The 20,763-nt window shown below is 35.7% G+C and overlaps 1 protein-coding gene and 1 long non-coding RNA gene across 3 annotated transcripts; both read left to right on the top strand.

Annotated features, from left to right (window-relative positions):
* Positions 1 to 10,735: 10,735 nt before the first annotated feature.
* LOC113353171 lies at positions 10,736 to 12,705 on the top strand. 2 transcript variants are annotated; one of them, XR_003361119.1, is made up of 6 exons: positions 10,736 to 10,915; positions 11,048 to 11,074; positions 11,163 to 11,456; positions 11,626 to 11,712; positions 12,133 to 12,257; positions 12,461 to 12,705. It is a non-coding gene; the product is annotated as an uncharacterized LOC113353171 (long non-coding RNA). The 2 variants fall into 2 exon arrangements; XR_003361120.1 differs by lacking the exon at positions 11,048 to 11,074.
* Positions 12,706 to 15,819: 3,114 nt separating this feature from the next.
* On the top strand, positions 15,820 to 20,569 carry LOC113347484 (low affinity sulfate transporter 3-like). The gene is made up of 12 exons (XM_026591145.1): positions 15,820 to 16,976; positions 17,067 to 17,115; positions 17,213 to 17,420; positions 17,502 to 17,676; positions 17,765 to 17,830; positions 17,927 to 18,157; positions 18,380 to 18,506; positions 18,587 to 18,873; positions 19,551 to 19,744; positions 19,833 to 19,939; positions 20,050 to 20,126; positions 20,210 to 20,569. Exons 1-12 carry the CDS (start codon positions 16,623 to 16,625, stop codon positions 20,360 to 20,362), a joined length of 2,028 nt encoding a protein of 675 aa, XP_026446930.1. The 5' UTR covers positions 15,820 to 16,622; the 3' UTR covers positions 20,363 to 20,569.
* Positions 20,570 to 20,763: the final 194 nt, after the last annotated feature.

Here is a 20,763-nt window from a genome sequence, read left to right as displayed (position 1 = left end):
CATAATTGAAAACAAGAACTCAATTCTTTTTAAAAAAAAAGAAAAAAAAAACGAAAAACTAAAATAAAAAATAAAAATTGAAAAAACATAAAAAATGGAGCTCATTTACCTGAAATGTTGGCTCTTGTGTGCAAATATGTAATTATTAGGAGTCTTAGTCTAGATATTTAGGCACCTGATTCTAGCACAATTCACATAGTGATAAGAAATTTGCACGCGCACGATCTACCAATACATGTATAGCCTCATCCTTGAGGTGTTCTATCGGAAGTTTTAGTTGCCAATCACTTTAGAATACTGAACGAAACTTGACTAGCTTGTTCTTTGGTTGGTTGGGATAGAAGGTGGAGGTTACATTAAGAAAAACAACCATCGAATTTAACTGGTGCATCAAAAAGGGCTACCTCTTGCAAAGTGTCATGTAATTTTGTTTCCTTTTGTATGTATCAAAAGTGTTTCCTTATCCAAAAAAAAAAAAAAAAAAAAATCAAGTATTTTTCAATTCCATCCTCTCTTGTTCCAAAAATAAAAGAGAGTAGTCAATGTAAATAAGAGTCATGTAAAGAGTCATTTTGTTGTTTCATTGTAATAAGCAAGGAGGGTGTATGCCATTGATGTACAACGCGAGTAATTGTGAAATACCTCCAACTCATTCACAATTCTCGTAAAGTCCGGACAGCTAGCTAGATTTCGACCTTGGTTCTTAGCCTGAGAAACTATCTCTTGGTGATTAGTAGTCATAACATCCGATCTTTCTTTACACATGTGTACATACACTCTACACTCTTATCACATGTCTTTATTTGTTATCAGTGCTAGGATTGTGCCTTTGATAGCTAGATTGACATCTCCATTTTGCTGTGAGCTTAAACTGTCTTGCACATGTCACATTTCATGGAATCTGAGCTTATATTTTGTCCTAGAACTTTGTAGGTACGTTCTAAGCAAACCTTCACGAGATTTCACTCGTCCACTAGGGACACTTAGTGGTTTAAAAGGCTTATTGCATTCGCTAAATGCAATCGAGAGACCAGCGACAGTGGTATAGGTAGGATTTCCTTAGTTTTGTTTTACTTGAGGACAAGTAAAATCAGGTGTGGGGGTATTTGATGAGTGCTAAAAAGTGCGTATTTCTATATACTTTTCTTGGCATTTAACTCATCTTTTGTGCATTAATTCTACATTTTATCCCATATTCTGTGTTTTCGTTGTTTTCAAGAATAAATACTTTTCTTAATTAATTTTGCATTTTTAGGTACTAAATAAAGCCTGGTTATCTCACGGAGCGAAAAGAGCAAAGGAACGGCAAAGACTCCCGCTAGGAGGAAGCGAAGAATGATGTTTGCAAGAGCCGGATCAACTAGAAGTGGGCTTGAAGAGGAAGAATTGTTCTTAAAGAAGATATGGGCTTGGCATACCCAAGGCCCAAAACCCTTACCCAAATCCATTTCCATTATCCATACCCATTTCCATGAGAGCCGTCAGATTGGATCCATCTCATCATCCAACGGTCGCCTCATCATTGTGCATCAAACTCCGAAACTCCCGTCAAACACTATAGTACCTAACTCCATCTGAAGCCGTCAGTTTTGTTGTATCTCATCATCCAACGGTCGCTTCTATCGCGTCGTTGGATCATTCCATCACCTTTTCATCCTACACTTTCACTTTGCTGAGCATCAATCTTTGATACACCCGCCTCACACCCTAGCATCAGAACCCTATACCCCTAACCAGACGGACCCTTCTTCTCCATCGAGTTCTTATTCACATCTTCCCCAAACTGCAGAGAGCTTCTCCACAGTTCTGCAACTCCATCACCTCCACCAGCTACACCTTCTTCTCGAACCACACAACCACTGACAACACCACGACATCTCTCCCTAGCCTAGACTTCTTTCCAAATTCACATCTCTGAACCCTAGGTGTGGGTTTGACAAGAAAGCTCGAGCTAGGGTTTCACCAACAGCGAGGAGAAGACAAAATTGAGGGAAGGAAAAGCTTCAGAAGAGCAGAGGGGACATACCCAAAGCATGGGTCGAGCTCAATTCAGGAAATTGGTGAGAGAATTTGATTTTCCCCAAAAAATTAGGGTTTCGAATTAGGGTTTTGTATTTTTGAAAAACTATAAAAGGGAAGCTGTAGAGAATGCAAAAGGGGTTCTTGGGTCATCCGAGATACCCCCTAATTGGGTTAATTTCATGTTTAATTTCAATTTCAATTTCATAATACTATCAGTACATGTTCTTCACTGTTAAATTTTGTTCTTGTGTTCTAAACTTTGTTCTGATGTTATGTTCATGTTCTTGTGTACGTTAATGTTCATGTAATTCCCCTGTTTGACTCACATGTTCTTGTTTTGAGTCTTAATGCTTGACAAACATGAAAACTCCTAACTTCAGCATGTTCTAAATCCACCACTAGGGTGAGAAGACCCTTAAGCCTTGTTGGTTAGCCTTTAGGTTGATTCTTGTAGAACTCAAAATAGTCTAGGCTAGCTAAATTCCTAAAAGCCTCACTGACTTGTGATTAGTGGTGCTGTAAAAAGACCACTAATGCTAGGGGTTAGTGGTAGTTCTAAGGGATTAACCAGCCATATTAGTTAGAGACCTAGAAACCTAAATGACCTGTGATTGTTTATGCTTTAATCAGATAGGCAATGCTAGGGGTTAATCTAAGGATTTTAGGTTAGATAACTTGCCACATGAATTGCCCTGGCCAAGAGACTAGCTTGAACTAGACCCTCTTGTCCATTAGGGACAAGGATTTATCCCAGTCTAACTAGCTAGGTGAAAGAGAATTCTCATCCATCTCCATACACTTCCATTCCCATTGTTTTCATTTTCTTCACTACTTTTCCACCTTGTGTTCCCTGCCTTGGCCTATCCCTCATTGTCACTGCCTTGCATATAGAATTAGCTTAGCTAGGAAAACTTCATAACACCCCAAGTCCCTGTGGATTCGACCCGTACTTGTGCACTCACTGCAACAACACCGTGCACTTGCGGTATCACTGTAGGCATCCATTTATTCATCTTATTTACACATCTATATTCGCCTACCAAGTTTTTGGCGCCGTTGCCGGGGACTTGGCATTGTGTGGTTGCTGTTTTTCCTTGCTTTCTTTTGCTGCTATTCACTTGCATATCTTGCATTTAGTATAATCATTTAGTGTAAGCATTTATCTCATCATAACTTGCATTTTCATCTTTGCATAATTTTTCATCTTTGCATCCTTTTCCCTTGCTGTTCTTGCTGTTCTTGACAGTGTCTGTTGAGCTTTCCAGGTGCTCATGTTGTTGTGCTGTTGTGACTCTGTTTTGCTTGGCTGAGCCCTTGCTGTTGCTGCTGATTGAGTTGCAGCTGGGCCTGCCACTTGCTGCTACTTTCTTCCTCTTCCCTGTGCTGCTGGCCTGTGCAGCTTGCTTCTGTGCTGAACCTGTAGAGCTGCTGCTGCCAAGCCTGCAACATTGCCCCTGTTCAGCTACTGCTTGTGGTGCTGCTGAACTTGTGGTGTTGCTGAGCTGCTTCTCCTGCTGCTACCTCCTGCTGGAGCTGCTGTTGCTGTGATCCAAAGCCCAACTGGGCTTTTGCAACCAAACTGAGCAGCTGGGCTGTGCTTAAGCAAGTAAGCCTAAACCCATTAAGAGAACCCAACCTGTGGGCTTCCATTTTTAATTTGTGGGCTTGTAATAATTTTTTCCATTTTTTTTGTTGGGCTTGTAATTTAAGTTAACTTTTGGGTTTGTATTTGAGCTTAATTGTGGGATTGTCCCTATCAAAATTTTGGGTTTCAAAAACCCAACAAACAACCTAAACAAGTTTAACTGAACCTACCAACTCAGCTGGGCTTCGTTAGTTTCTGGGCTTGCTGAAGTCGTTAGTGGGCCGTGTACCCAAACTCTAGGCCGAAAGTTGGGCTCTGTTTCACAACAATTTTTCCAAAACCCAACAGTGGGCTTGGCCTTTTATCCCATAAAACCAAAGTTTTCAAAACCCAATAAACCAAAGTGTTTTCTTTTCCCATTAAGTCCAAATTTTCTAAAACCCATTAAAAACCAAATTTCTTTTTAATCCCAACAAAACCAAATGTCTCCCATTAAAACCAAATTTTTCCCAAAAATCCAAACCCATTAAAAACCAAATTTTGGGCTTTGTAACATAGTTACTTAGCTTTTGAGCCCAATCATGTCTAGATCTTGGTCTAAAGTTGGGGAATACAACAAATCCCTTAGAGAACTTGCGTATGGACATACTCCACGTTATGAACCTCCCATAGACCATGATGTCAATAGTTATAGGAATTATTATGGACATTTTCAAAGTCCCGAGCCTCAATACATGAACCCTAATAACTATTCACACATGCATCATTCATCACAACGTGAAAATGAACATTTTGCTAGTGCCTCACTCACACAATCATCACTGATCGATCAATTAGAAGCTCGAATCGCAGCTTTAGAAATGCAATCACATGAGGAATCTGTCACATCTAATTTTCTTAGGCAACCTGAAATCTATGCATGTCCCGCATGTGGTAGTTTAGACCACCCTGTTGAGAATTGTCATATTTTGCATAATTTTAGGCAATCTAGAGAAAATCCAAGGTATGAAATACCCATAAATTGTGAGAATGGTAGTCATTGGGACCATAATCAATCCTTTGAGGGTTGCGATCAATATTTTGTAAACCCTAATGACCATGCACGCATGTACCATTCACCACAATTTGAACATGAAGAATTTTGTACTCCCATGAATTTAGACTCCACCACAGAAGCTTTAAGACTCAGTAAGCAAAACTTTGATAGATCTACATCACGAATTCATGCATATTTAGATCATATTTTGCTTCACCTACAAAAGGAGGAAATTCATGAGGAAATGTATGTTGTCCCTAATGAAGTGTCTAGTCCCATTCATGTAAATGATGTTGAATATGAACCTAATTTAGAGGAACATGAATCGACTAATGACACCACCACTGTTAATGAGGACCAATATGCATGCTACCATGATGATGATTATGATGATTATGATGATGTGTTAGAAGAACATGAAAATATTGTGGAACCTGTTGGTTCAATAACATATGGCTTCTCGCCCTCGACCTTCATGAATGTTGTTTTTTCTAATACTCATTGTAATTCATATGATTTTGATATTGACATGGGATTCGTACAATTATTCTGCGAAGATGAGCATGACATAGGAATAGTTGAATCTTCTGTAGACACTAATGCTAATATGCATGAAAATATATTTGATGTGTCTGATTCTCTACCTAGGTCACATTGTGATATTTCTCCTGATTTGCCGACGCATGAGAATAAATTTGTTGATGATGTTGATGACTCTGATTGTGGACTTGATAATTTGTTTGATGATCGTGAGCATGTTGTGACACGTGTATAAGACTTAGGAGATGTTGATGTGATTAATAATGATGTGCCTATCTTCCTACATAAGTCACAATCTGATGGCCTTCCACCCAACCTAGATTTGGTTTGTACCCATATTGTCAAACCGACTTTTCTGAGAGTCCCTAATCTAGGTTTGGAACTGTGTGCTTCCCAAATCCTCTTGGACTATTTTGCTTCTAAGTATAATACATTTGAGGAACCACAGTTGGAATTAGCATGTTTGCCCGTCCCTAGCACAGTTCACTTTGAGTTAGACCTTGTACATGATGAACCCCCAAAACTGCGAGATTTTGTTTCCAAAATTTTGTCCGTTGAAAAATCCAGGTTTGGGGGTAGCTCATTTTGTTTCACAGTTTCACTTGCGTTTCTTTCCTGTTATATTTGTGTGAAGCTGTTGAAACCTCTACACTTTGTCTTTTGGGTTGATCCTCAACTCTTTAGATTGTTAGTGTATGGTGAATTTTTGTATATAATCCAGTAGATAAAATTTCTTAAAAACCTTTTTGTTCCTTTTGTATATATTTTGCTAATCCAATATGATCTCGGCTGACATATGTTGGATTCTTGCCTTGAATAACGGAGTTCTAATATTGCTTTCGCCGAAATCGGGTATTTTCTTTCCTTTTTCTCTACTCAACATGATCCTCTTCATATGTTGTATTATAATTTTTTTCATATTTTGAAACATTGAGGACAATGTTTAGTTTAGGTTTGGGGGTGAAAAGTAGATACTTTGATAATATGCCATAATTAAAAACAAGAACTCTTTCTTTTAGAAAAAAATGAAAAAAAAAAACGAAAAATCAAAATAAAAAATGAAACGATTATTCGTGAACTTAAACTTATATAGACTAAGGAATGCAAGTTTGCAAACCGTGGCTATAAAGTTCATGAATCGATTCAAGTGAATCAAATCGTTTTTGTTTCAATTGTGTCTATTATAAAGATCTAAGCAATTGAACAACTCTCTAACTAGTTCATTTGAGTCATTTGAACTAGTTGTGGTAAAGAAGAATATGGTTGATATGAAAGTGCTCATATGGATAACCATTTGGTTAACTACTGTTGAAACAACTAGATGTACATGTTTGGGTACGGTTACACAAACCTAGATAAACGTGCATTTCATTTGTGTGTAACAAGCTAATTTTCGATCTAATGGTTGAAAGATATTAGCTTGAATCTAATCAGGTTTTTATCTAATGGTGAATATTGAATGCTTTGTTACTAAGCTAACATTGATTGCAAACCTGATTTGAAAGACTATATAAGGGAGAACTCTAATAACTGGGAAACCTAATCCCCACACCTCCTGTGTGATACTAGTTGTATTAGATAGAGTCGATTCTCCTTTAACCTTAGGTTTCATCCGAGACCCTGTAGGTTAACGACTTGAAGACTTCATTGGGATTGTGAATCCAGTCCGATACTATTTTTCTTGTAGTTGTGTGATCTGATATTGTTGTTTCTATCGTACTAAGTACAATCGTAAGGATTGGCTTGGGATTTATTTCTCCGATAGGCAAGATATAAAATAAGTCACAAACATCTTCGTCTCATCGTTGTGATTCCGCAATATCTTCTTTCGCCAGTCGATTAAGATTATTGTGAGGTGATTGATAATACTGAGCTGTTCTTCGGGAATATAAGTCCGGGTTATCAATTGGTTCCTGTTCACCTTGATTTATCAAAAGACGGAACAAAAACTTGTAGGTATTTTTTTGGGAGACAGTTTTATCTATTATCATAGAAATTTCTGTGTGATACATATTTGTTTATTAAAGTCTTCGACTTTGGGTCGTAGCAACTCTTAGTTGTGGGTGAGATCAGCCAAGGGAATCAAGTGCATAGTATCCTGATGGGATCAGAGACGTAAGGAGTGCAACTGTACCTTGGATCAGTGTGAGATTGATTGGGGTTCAACTACAGTCCATACCCAAGTTAGTTTGTAGTAGGATAGTGTTTGTAGCGGCTTAATACAGTGGGTGTTCAATTTAGACTAGATCCCGGGGTTTTCTTCATTTGCGGTTTCCTCGTTAACAAAATTCTGGTGTCTGTGTTATTTTTTTCCGCATTATATTTTGTTATATAATTGAGATATCACAGGTTATGTGTTCGAATCAGTCAATTGGGAAATTTAACCTTTGGTTGTTGATTGAAATTGATTGATACTTGAACACTGGTCTTTGGTACCGTTCAAGTGATTTCTCTTGTATTCAATTAGACTCGCAGATTTCTATTTTCTTGAGTAAGTATTGAATCGAGAAAGAGAGATATAACTCTTTGATATACTTTTATTAAGATTCAGTCTGACTTTCTAGTTGATTCTCTTAAAAGTATATTGGAGTTAGTCCATACATATTGCTAATCGAAATATTGGGTTTGGTTGTTAGACCCCCGGTTTTTCAGATTCTGACTGTCTAGTTGATTCTCTTGGAATTATATTGGAGTTTGTCCATACATATTGGTGAAAGGAAATATTGGGTGTGGTTGTTAGACCTCCACATTTTCAAGATTGTTTCCAACTAAACTCGTCAACAATATGATGAACATAGCTAAAGCAAAAAGCTTCGAACACATATTTCGAGAAATAGATAAGCGAGATAATCTCGGCTCAAAATATCAAATGTGTATAATGTAAAAGTGTATATAGCTATACGACTTAGTATCATTAGAAGATAGAATAGAATAGACTTCTTAGTGATTGATAAGTTTTAGTCTCTACATACCTTTTGTTTATGAATTTCCTCCAAGCTCCTCAGTAGATCTTCTTCTTCAATTGGTGAACGTTGTGAAGTCTAAAGCTCAACAACACAATCAATCCTAATCCGAGACATAGCTATAAGTAGACTAGAAATCAAGTATATAGTTTTTATCAACTAAACTTGACAAACAAGCTTGAGATAGAAACGCTTGCGAGTTCGACCGAGCAGTGCTCTAACAACAATTAATTGTAGTGGATTAAAGAGTTCAGAGTTTGAGAGATTGGATTTCTCATATATGTCTCTATTTATTTTCAGATTGGCTTTCTCATATATGTCTCTTTCTCATATATGTCTCTATTTATGCTTGAGAAAGATTTCATGGGAATATGTATATAGTGAAGATGGAGAGACAAGAAACGAAATGGATCAAAAATTACAGATTATTCAACTTTAGGAAATTGAATAAACCCAAAACCGATGTAAATTTGGGACGGTTTATATCACCAAAGAGAAAAAGGTAAACTCTAAAGTTGACAGATTTAATAAGATTAATCAGAATGATTTTGAAGTCATCTTAGATACCTTTAGTTTTGTTATAAATTTGGTGAATGACTTTGGATGATTTTTATTTATTTTATTTTGAAGCAGGGATACTACTTAGCGTTTTGAAGTCGTTTTCTACTTCCCATAAGATTCGCTCTAACAACTAACAATGTTTGTCTCCAAGGTTGTAAGACTACCGGATAAAATACTAAAACATTTGAGGATAAGGACATGTTTGCTGACTAACTCCTTATAGCTTCCTACTGTTAGCACACATCAGACTGATTTTCCGCAAACAACTACAATATATAAGAATCGAGGGATACATTTAAATAAATATCTTTTCCCATGCTGTTACGACCGAGATTTGTCTAGGGAGCAGATAAATCAATGACTACGGTTATTTACATCATTATTTTATTATTAATTTATTATAAAAAATATTTTATTAATCTCTCATTATAAATGTCATATAATTATATTAGTAAATATACTTTCGTTAAATTTGTTAATAATCATATCAGCAAACACCGGGGATAGTTGGGATGGTTTCCGTGAGTTGTCGCGCATGGAACCAGTGATGATCATGATGGTGGTGGAAATGGTAATGCTAATGGGTGATGTTGGTGGTGGAATAGTGTAGGTGGCTAATGTGGTAACGAGGAAATGCTTATTCTATATCGTTAGGGCACAAACAACATTATCATGGATGTTGTGCTTAATTTTTTTAATATGAAAATAAGTTGGTTATAATACGAAAGAAACAATTGTACAGGATGACCGCAATTTGTTCCGAAAAAACAACCCGAGAAAAATCCAACGATTGTAGGGTAATGGATCTACTATTGAGATAGTAAAGGTTTTCAGTTGGTCCCACTACATGTCTTACTCGGTGATTTCTTCGAGGAAAGTATTTCGGTCAACCTAATACTTCTCCGAAAGAAAACATAACAATTAAAAACAAGGAGAACAATTGTCATTTTACATTGAGCCAAATAAAATGACAAGGATTAAAATTAACATAACTTTTTTTTACTTATTATAGAGATCGTGTCATTACGGTACGGGTGAAGTTCTAGTGTAAGAATATGTTAAACACTATTGATATCTTCAGTAAAGCTTCTGGCCAACTCATAAACTTTAAAAAATCTGGAATGTTTTTCAGCAAGAAAGTTCACCCAAAACATCAAAGAATGATGCCTAAATTGCTCAAAGTTATGAAGATGGATTTAAAAGACTCATACTTAGCGGTACTTCTTTTTATAGACAAATCTAAGATTAAAATTAAACTCTTGAGATAATAATGAAGAAAATAGAACGTAAATCACAAGGTTGGAAAGGAAAAATGCTGCCTCAAACTAGCAAAATGGTTTTAAAAAAAATCAGTTCTGGCTAGTATGGCCACTTTCCAAATGGGTAGCTTTGTACTACAAAAAAATATAACTAGTAAAATTGATGTTATTCAAAGGGACTTTTTTTGGGGTGGGGAGGGGATCTAATTCCATAGGATATCACCCAAAAGCATATTCTTGCCTATGTAAATCAATACACAAGGGTGGTCTGGGGTTCAGAAATGCTCATAAAACTAACTTAGTTATGATTGCTAAATTATCTTGGAGACTCCTAAGTGGACCTGACTCTCTATGGGCCACTCTGACTCTCTATGGGCCACTCTCAATTAAAACTGGCCTAAATATTTTAGGAAGAAAGCTGCATTTAGGGTTAAAACTTCTCCAACAAGTTCTTAGATATGGAAATGCATCAGCAAAGTTATAGAATTAATGGAACAAAATAACATATGGGAGATAAGAGATGCAAATCTAACAAGATGATAATTGAAACTCAATACTTAATTTTCATTCATTCTGACCTCACAAAAAACCGATGTGGACACCTCTAATGCAAGTATTAAAGAATAAAGCTTTCTCATGAATTCTGGCCCACGTCAATTCAGAAAAAAAAAGGAATATGTACGCCTTCCCTAACTGATGTGGTCTTTGGTTATACTCGCACCACTGTGAATGCAAATGAACAAAACTCACTCCATTACTCCCAGAGGCATAGTCCACTTCTATTTTTCATCGACTAACTGCCCCCACTTCTATCTTCATCCAAAACTGCTCAAATATTTCTGAATGTTTCTTCCAAAATATTTGTTCTCAGTACAAAATAAATGACCAAAACGGTTTAGGGATTTCAAACTCATGGAAGATCGCCTCGATATATCTCAAGTCTCCCCAGGTGATTCTCCGTCTTTTTTTATTTATGTTAGAAACTAAATCCAATCTTTGATTTTATGATTTTTATTTTCGTTTATCAAAAGTTAATCAGTTAGTCCTTTCTAATTAAAAGCTTGGATTTTTTATTTTTAAGGTTACTGTTGAGTCAAGGGAATGGAAGGTATTTGAAGAACTTCTAATATAATTTTTCTCTACTTTCTCTCACTTTATATCTGTATCTATTTGTTGTTTCTGATGATATCTGTTAGGTCACATATGAGACAAAAAGATAGAAAGAGAGCTTTAGTTCACCACTGGGAATCTTCACGGTAATTCTGCATCTGCAACAGCTAATTCAAGACAAGTTCTCTCTGTATCTTTTTAAGCTTTTATTTAATTTTGTTATTTTGGATTGTGATAATGTCTTACTAAAATCTCATAGAAAATAATTCATTTTATTCTTTTTCCCTTTTTGTTATGGTGAATACCGGAGACTTCTCGCCCCAAAACTGAGAATAGAAAAGGGATCATCTGATGCAATCAAAGAAATTAAAAATACCAAAGTAAGTTCACTTGTATTACCAGATAATATTGTTCCGATAGTCTGATCAAAAGTGTGTTATAGACAAGCTTTGGTTGTTGTTAAATTTATGAAATGTAGTTGCACATTCTTTTTCTGAAATTGGATACAAATACTACAACTGGAATGATGGATGAGTGTAAATTTTTTAGCATGCTACATCATTGCAAGATGTGACTGAATATGCAAATGATGGATGGCGGTGCAGGGCGTTTGCGCTTTGCTGCATATGGACGAGTGTGGGTTCTTTAACTTCAACTATTTGTATATAGATGAAGATTTGATTTAGTCATCTGAAATGGGTGCATGTAGGATATTTTTGATTTGGATACTTAACTGAGTACTTTGAACAAAAAAAAACTAAACTAAACAAACAAATACTTGATTGGAGTATGTAGATGAAGATTTCATATTTCGCTAATAACCGTGTTCGACCCTTTCAACTACCTATGTATCTTTTGTTCTTCTTTCTTTTTTGTTACATAATAACAAACCTTGGCTATAATATACTTCTGAAGTAGATGCCTCATATGACTTTCCATTGTCAGAGGACATGCTAAAAGATTTGATTTTTTTTATTGGAGTGTGAATATCTACATTTTTTAGTTAGTATGTCTTATATATACTTACCTGTAACACTTATGAAAGGTGTTCAACAGTTTCCCAGGTGAGAACTGGAGCCATTAGAGATAATTGTTGTTGGGGGAATTCTCTGATGGGCTTACTGCTGTATCCACTACTCCTTTTGATATGTTGGAGACAGGCACGATGACTGCTCCTCAAGGTATTCCAGTTTGAATGTCAATTATAATGTTTGAAATTTAAACTTCTGTTTACTGATCTATGAAACTCAGTCCCTTGCATTAGTAGACGTAGAAATATTTTTTATACTCCATGAGAATATAATCAATAATTTTACTATATTGTTTTATCATAATCGAAATCATGATCTATTTTTGGGTTTGGGCTGAATATATTTTGCTACAGCTGCGTCAAGTACCGTCACTCGACTATTGCAATATGATTTCCCATCATGTAGGGGAGGAGGGTGATGAACTTCATGTCTCAATTCACTAAGCGTGCTAAACTGAAGTGAAGTCCTATAATAAACACAAGCATTTGTTCATTTAAACGATTAGGGAATTTTTATTTGTTCTTATATCGTTAAAAGTTTACAGCAATATATATATCTATGACTGTGGGTGCCGTTCATGTAAAAATTTGTTCATTTACTATTTATTCGCATAGTTGTTGTATTTTGATAATTAAGGAAAATATTTATGTATTTTAGGGGGTATCAAGAGCAAAAGCATATTGCTAAAGTTGTTGCTTTTAAATCTTCATCCTGTTCATATATAAAAACTTCAGACTCAGAATTGATTTGTTGCCGAGGTAAGGAAAGGTTTTTGCTCAAGTCTGTTTTTATATCAAAATTAAAGTTCGTTTCTTATGAATTGGAAAGGATAAGGAAAGGGAAAAGAAAGATGTACATTTGTTGCACAATCAAAGTATCAGATCTTTTACCTGTAAAATTATAGTTGCTGAGACACAGGAGTCTGCAACAATGAAGACGGGAAGAAGAAATCATAGTACAATATCCTTGAAATGTTTGTATGCGAGAATATTTCAAGTCGTAGTCCAAACAAAGCATTTTCGAGTTATAATTCTTTTGCAATTACTACTTGCAATCTCTTTTGATTTACCTGCGCATCTTCTCATAAAATTTATATAGAGATTGTGATGGGCGGCGGTCCTCGGGGACTCAGGAAATTAACTAATTTTGAGCCAACCTGAGTTCAGCTACATTTTTTCCGGTGCGAAGTACGGGTTACTATCTAGTAACATAAATATCTGGTAAGACAATTGAATACCAAGTTTAGGAGGCACTCTGCTTCAACACAAAAACAACTTAAATAATCATTTAACACTTGTGATTGATCTTATTGATTCAATCACTAAGAAGTGGAACATACCTTTGATAACCTTAATGTTTAATACCAATATAGTTGGAAGAATTTGTAATGTTAGGATCTTTCCAAGTAGGATAACTAATCCTAGACCAGACAAGTTAAGGTGGCTTTTGAAAAACTCAGGAGAGTTTACAGTCACATCTATGTATGAAAAATTAAATGAAAACATAATTCACTCTAATAATCTAGATATGCTCGAGTTTATGGAAATTAGATGTTTCTTAAAGGATTAAGATTCTTATTTGGAAATACTTACAAAATGCAGTTTCTATAAACTTCAAATTATCCAAAATCCTTAAGGATGTTGCTCTGATATGTACCTTTGGTTATGATGCTGATGAAACTATTAGACATCTCATTTTTTTCATTGTATTTTTGCTAAATCTGTTTGGGTTCTAGCATCCAGTCCAATAAACTTCAATTTTGATAATTCGACTACTTTTCTAGACATATGTAAAGCCTGGTTAAGTGATCCCAATAGCATCATAGACTTAGAAGTCATCTTGATAAAAATATGGTTCACATGAAAGGAAATATGCAACAGAGCTTTTCAAAGCAAACATAGATCAGCAGACCAACTAACCTTGGATATACAGAGACACGTCCAATTCCGGTATAGTAGTTCGACAACAAGATTACATCAACAAGTAAAGAAGAATCTGACACAACAACATAGAGAAGAATGGAAATTTCCCGACAAACATAATTGAGCAAGGCAGAGCACGACCTTCCAGTACAGCATCTCCGGAAGAAGCAGAAGCAGTAGGATTGCTTCAAGCAGCAAAATGGGCTAAGGAGTTTCATCTCACAAATTTCAGCATATAATGCGAATGCAAGAATATATTTGACTACCTCAATAGGAACAATCATATATCTCTTGGGCAAATCAAGCAATCATTTAAGAAGTGAAACAAGAAGTAAGTGATTGTCCAAATTTTCTAGGATTTTCCTTAATCTCAAGATCGGCTAATAATGTAGCAGACATTCTAGCTAAAGAGGCTAAACTCTTTAATAGTAACTTAAATTGGGATCTTATTCCCCCTTTTTATGTCGTTAACTCTCTAGTAGTAGATAAATATAATCCTAGGAAGTCTCTTAATCCTTCCACATTAGATGGCTCTACTCTGGATGTAATCAGGGCTGCTAACTCATCAAGTTAGTTTATTTTAATATATTACCAATTTGCAAAATTAAAAGTTCTTAGGTTGTGTTTGGTATGATTTTCAAAAACCGAAAAACTAAAAAGGGGAGAAGACATGTTTTGTGGGAACATATTCGGAAAACGTTTTCCATTTGTTTTCTATTTTTAAAAACAAAAAAAATGAAAACGATGAATAATTATTTTCTGTGTTGTTTCTTTTTTTTTTTTTTCTTTTTTTTAGAACAAAGTAAGAGATTGGGTAAGTGACTGCAAATGAGTCACCACCAGTATCAGTATCTTTTGGACAAATCTTTATATTTGATTTGATTCAATTGATTTTCTTTGGTTTTCAAAAACATTTTTTATGCTATGAAACAATTTTTAGAAAATAAAAATCAGGAAAAAAAGAAAGATATATTTTTAAAGAAGTAAAAAAGCTAACTTTGAAAACCGTATTTAAAAATTATACTAAACAAGCCCTTATTTTTTATTTTCTTGGGAAACAGGAGTAACTGATCGGTCTAGATAGAGTAGACGAGTCCACACACCCGGGTGTTCATTTGACATTTTGACTCCTGGAAAGAGTACTGTCAGTCAGTGGGTGCCTGGTTGGTAAAACTGATACTAAACGTTGCAAGCAAAATTACACTTAGTACAATAAATAGAGAAAAAGTGATCTCCACACTTAGTGGTTCTCCTTTTTCAAGATTTCTATCACCCAAATTCTGGCCAGGTTCATTGAACCTAAGGGTTTTTCTTTCACTTCTACAAGGTTGTCTTTTCACTTTGACCTTCACTTTTTTGCATATAAAGCTAAAAAAATCAGTGGGAAAAAGTAGTAGTAGCAGTTATTGTTGGCTTTGACAATTGTAATTCGAATCAAAACCAACTAATATGGAGCAATGATTTTCAGAAGTCTTGAGACACTGTTCTTTGGTCTCTGTCACCAGATTGGAAACTCCAGACGTTCTTTAAATTCAGACTCATTCGACTTAAATGTTGTAATCTACTCCTTTTTCACTGTAATCTAAACTTTCGTGTCTAATTAATGTCATTAATATAAACGCTTGCCGAGAAAAAAAAATTCTTCCACCTGTGTCTCTTTATAACTGTTCCATTTAAATTGGATTTGGACTACTGAATTTTGGTTTCATTTCTTATTTCTTCTCCTCTTTCGTCTCCAAGTCTTAGTTGGTTGCTATCAAGAATCACAAATTCCTCGCTCGCTTAAAAGAAATAATAAGCCAAATAGCTCAGCATATGCAATGGGGAAAAAGATTGGTCGTTGTTAATCGTTAGGTATGACTTGCGTTTAGGGCTGTCGATGGATAGAATGAATATCCGGTATTACCTAAAACACCATCTTAAGCAGATGATCAGAACAAATCATGGGTCTGTGTTGGCGTGATGTTTCTCTGCGTGCATGGTTTCATTCCCTGTTATCCTTGGAGTCCCTCTTTTTTGATGATCTGGTCGTCCACCCGAACCCTATTTATATTGAAGCAATATGAAAAACCTGGTTGCCCTTTAGCTAAAGCATTTGTGGTTCCGAAATGATAATCCGTATCGAGAAACTCAAATATCTTGGAAAGGTTAGTTTTTCTCTCCTTTAAAGATTTGTTTGAGAGTTTTTCCATTGAATTTGACCTGAGTCAATGTATTCGGACTTGCTTTTCTCTCCCTTAATCCATATTGAGTACTTGTCATTCGTTTCTGCAAGAACTTTCTTTTCTCTTTAGTTGCTTTCAGTCCATCTCGAATTCTGCACCATCAATTGTGCATATTTACCTCTACTCTTCTGGATCCTCTTCTCCCTCCCTCTCCTTTAACACTCTCTCTCGCTCTCGCTTTCTCGCTTAGCTAGCTAGGCTCCTCTAGCTAACTAGGCAAAGCTTCTTATATATAAACAAGATCCTCGATGTGTAAGAAATTGGAGCTCCTTTGTTTTCTAAAAACTATGATCGCCAGATTCACCACTTAAATGATATAGCTACTAGGACCAGCTCCATTTTGGTTCCTCCAAACTCTTCAAAACACTATGGCTGATAATACTTCGTTCAACGAAAGAATCATCCCCATGGATGATCATCAGCTCGACGTTGATGTTCAAAGTCGAGCCGAGAGAGCTCGATGGATACTTGATTCCCCAGAGCCACCAGGTCTGATACACGAGCTAGTTAGTTCGATCAAAGAGACCGTTTTTCATTGTGGAATGAAAACGTATCCTCCATCAAATAATGCGAAGATGAAAACAAAAAGCAACTCGAAGCACATTTTTTCGGTCTTACAGGGGATATTTCCAATTCTTCGATGGGGTCGAAAATATACTGCTTCGAAATTTAAAAGTGATTTCTTCGCTGGCTTAACTCTAGCAAGTTTGAGCATCCCGCAGGTAATCTATGCATATGATTCACAGGTAAATTACCCCATTCAACAGTAGATGATTTGTATATATATCATAACCATCTCTGTATATATGTAGAGTATCGGATACGCTAATTTGGCGAAGCTTGATCCTCAATATGGACTTTGTAAGTCGATCTTCTGAAAAAAATTTAGTCATTTTCTACATAAGATATAAGTTTACTTTTACGTATGTAATCTAAAGATTTCTATTATGATTTTTAGATACCAATGTTGTTCCACCATTGATTTACGCGGCAATGGGCAGTTCAAGAGAGATAGCGATCGGGCCAGTAGCGGTTGTTTCGCTTCTTTTGTCAGCAATGATTCAGAAAATAATTGATCCCTCCATTGATCCAATCGGTTATAGAAACCTTGTTTTCACTGTAACATTCTTTGCTGGAGTTTTTCAAGCTGCGTTTGGATTATTCAGGTGCATGTACAAACTTGAACCTTATAATAAAGTTAAAGAATAATGGGATATATATTGACTATTTTCTTTTCCAAAATGCAGGTTGGGTTTTCTTGTGAATTTTTTATCTCATGCTGCAATTGTGGGATTCATGGGTGGTGCCGCAATTGTTATCGGTTTGCAACAGCTGAAAGGACTACTAGGGCTTTCAAATTTTACAAACAAAACCGACGTTGTGTCCGTTGTCGGAGCTATTTGGAAATCAGTACACCACAGTGTAAGTACTCAAATTTATACGTTTTTTATTGTTCGAATAATTTTATTTTGAATCCGAATTTTATAATTTTAATTTATGCTTTTTACAGTGGAATCCTTACAATTTTGTCCTTGGGTGTTCATTTCTGATTTTCCTCTTGTCTACCAGATTCTTGGTGAGTATATGACATGCGTAATTTATTTAATTTATAAATTATTACTTTGTGAAATATTTTTTAAAATTAATTGACCATTTATATTTTATTTTGCAGTGTAAAAAGAAGAAGAAGCTATTCTGGTTGCCAGCAATTGCTCCTCTGGTATCAGTTATATTGTCCACTCTAATTGTTTACATAACAAGAGGGGATAAACATGGGATTAAAATTGTTAAACACATCAAAAGAGGAATAAACTCAATTTCAATTCAGCAATTAAGTTTTAATGGCTCAAATGTTGGAGATGCTGCTAAAATTGGACTAATTGCAGCAGTTGTTGCTCTAGCTGTAAGTATCCAAAACTTAAGATTATCAAGTTGTAGCTACCATTCAAGCTTAACAAAAAAACTCCCTTTCAATCACCAAAATCAAAACTTAAGACTTCTAGTTATCGTTTTTCTTGGAATTATTGGACGTTTTTATTGCTGATAATGAAATTTATAAATTGGTTAAGAAAAATATACAAGCAAATGACCCGACACCTGATTTGACCTTAATATGGCATTACAGGAAGCAGTTGCAGTAGGTAGATCGTTCGCATCAGTAAAAGGATATCACCTTGATGGAAATAAAGAAATGGTAGCCATGGGCTTCATGAACATTGCAGGGTCCTGTACTTCATGCTATCTAGCAACGGGTAGGATTTATAAACAGTTTTTTTTTCTTTTTCTTTTTCTATTCTGCTCTGGCGAGTGGATAATCATTGTCGTTCTATAGGTTCGTTCTCGAGGACGGCTGTGAACTTTAGTGCGGGATGCGAAACGGTTGTATCAAATATCGTCATGGCTTTAACTGTTATTGTGGCATTGGAGTGTCTCACTAGGTTGTTATATTTCACTCCAATTGCGATATTGGCATCCGTAATATTATCAGCTTTGCCGGGACTTATCGATGTTCATGAAGCTTACAACATTTGGAAGATTGACAAGTTCGACTTTCTTGCTTGCATTGGAGCATTTTTTGGAGTCATTTTCTGTTCTGTGGAAATCGGTCTTCTTGCTGCGGTACGTACTCAAGTCAAGTGCACTTATTGTAGTCATATCTTCTTGTGATTTCTTTTTAAGGATTTCACGAGAATCCATCAATAAAATGAAAAAAGAAAGATTTTGTTGCAAGAGGTATCTAACAAAAAAAAGGAGGAGGTAACCAGGCCAATCATTATAACTGAGCAAAGAAAAGGGTCGTAATTAGACCCTATGTGCAGGCATATCTATGCCATAACTAGAATAACCCTTTAAAAACATTTGTAGCTTGTACCACCTCTCCTCCTTTTGGGATGCTAAAGGCATCAGTTTCAAGGGTTTATATCGTTTCACATAGAAAAATAGTGGGAAAAATGTAGCATCATTCAATCATATGCAGAAGACATAACTGAGAGAAATGTTTTCTAATTTTCTTAAAAATAATTATTAGGCAAGAAACTGGTTGGCCCTAAAATAAGACCTCTCAGTGCTAGTGGCTTGACCACTACCATGCTAAAAATGTTTCTGGTCCTACACCTTCCAAAGCATGTCCTTTTTAACAAAGTCAATACATCCGTTGACCAAGTTTGTTACAGGGACTTTCACAAAGTTAAACTTGAAGTAACTGGGCTAACTTTACACCACCATGGTTGGAGTAATTTATTTAATAGTGACCATATTCACTAATTTGTCTTCAATAATGTACAATATTTTTGCAGCTGATCATATCAATCCTGAAGATCATACTAACTGCAATTCGACCTGGCATCGAAGTACTTGGAAGACTCCCTCAAAGTGATATTTTCGGCAGCATGAATCAGTATAAAATGTTTCTTCCGACTCCTGGTGTACTCGTAATACGCATAGACACTGCATTGCTTTGTTTTGCGAATGCCAATTTTGTCAAAGAAAGGTATGTCTTGTAAGGACAAAAAGAAAAGGGAAGATTATAAGTAGTAATCTTAAGATGTTTTCATAAGTAAATGTGTGTCTTGTTTTAGGATAATGAAATGGATATTAGACGAAGAAGAAGAGGAGGAAGCAGAAGAAGAAGCATCCAGAACAAAAGAAGAAAAAAAGATTCGAGCGTTGATCCTTGACATGTCGAGTACGTTATTTTTGCATCCAAATCTCATAACGTAATTAATATACTGTAATACCAGATTTCATCATGGTACATGACATGTCTTCTAATTTATGGGGTTTGATTAAATCTAGATTTGTTGAACATCGATACATCTGGAATCATTGCACTGGAAGAACTGAAAAAGAAGTTGTCTTCCTTCGGAATTAAGGTATAAGAACATGTATTCTGTTTAAAACTTTCGTAAGAAAATAAAAGCTCAGCTCTCATAAAACATTCACGCGTGTTTTGCAGGTAGCATTAGCAAACCCAAGTTGGCAAGTTATAAATAAGCTAAAGCTAGCAAAGTTTGTCGACAAAACGGAAGAAGAATCCGTCTTCCTCACAGTTGGTGAAGCTGTGAATGCTTGTCTTGAATCAAAGACTGCTACTCTCAATACTTGTTAAGCATTACTTTACTGCTAGTATTATCTGTAGTGTTAACTACTAAGGATGATATGCATAAAAATGTTGTCGTAAGTACTATGTGTCTCGCCAGTTCTGGTGAGGCGGTCGTCTTGAGTTCAATTCCTGCCCATTGATGTCGTTGTACATGCGTTATTTGGCTTTTCATATGGACCATGTTACTATGTATGTGATCGACTTGGTTATTGTGGATGCTTTATTTGGTGTACATGCTCCACTAGAAGCTCAGGTTTTTCAATCCATCCGTAGGTTTTTCAAAATGCAATATCAAAGTAGAAGAAGGAATGAACCTATCCGAGACAGTTACTAGGAGATTTTTCACTACTAGCTAGCTGGATTCGGCTTCATCAAGCACAATGTCATCAAAGAGTAGATTATAAATT

Source organism: Papaver somniferum, chromosome 2 (assembly GCF_003573695.1).
Source record: "Papaver somniferum cultivar HN1 chromosome 2, ASM357369v1, whole genome shotgun sequence".
Taxonomy (NCBI): domain Eukaryota; kingdom Viridiplantae; phylum Streptophyta; class Magnoliopsida; order Ranunculales; family Papaveraceae; genus Papaver; species Papaver somniferum.
The sequence above is the reverse complement of the archived record's forward strand: the minus strand, read 5'-3'. Positions and strand labels throughout refer to the sequence as shown.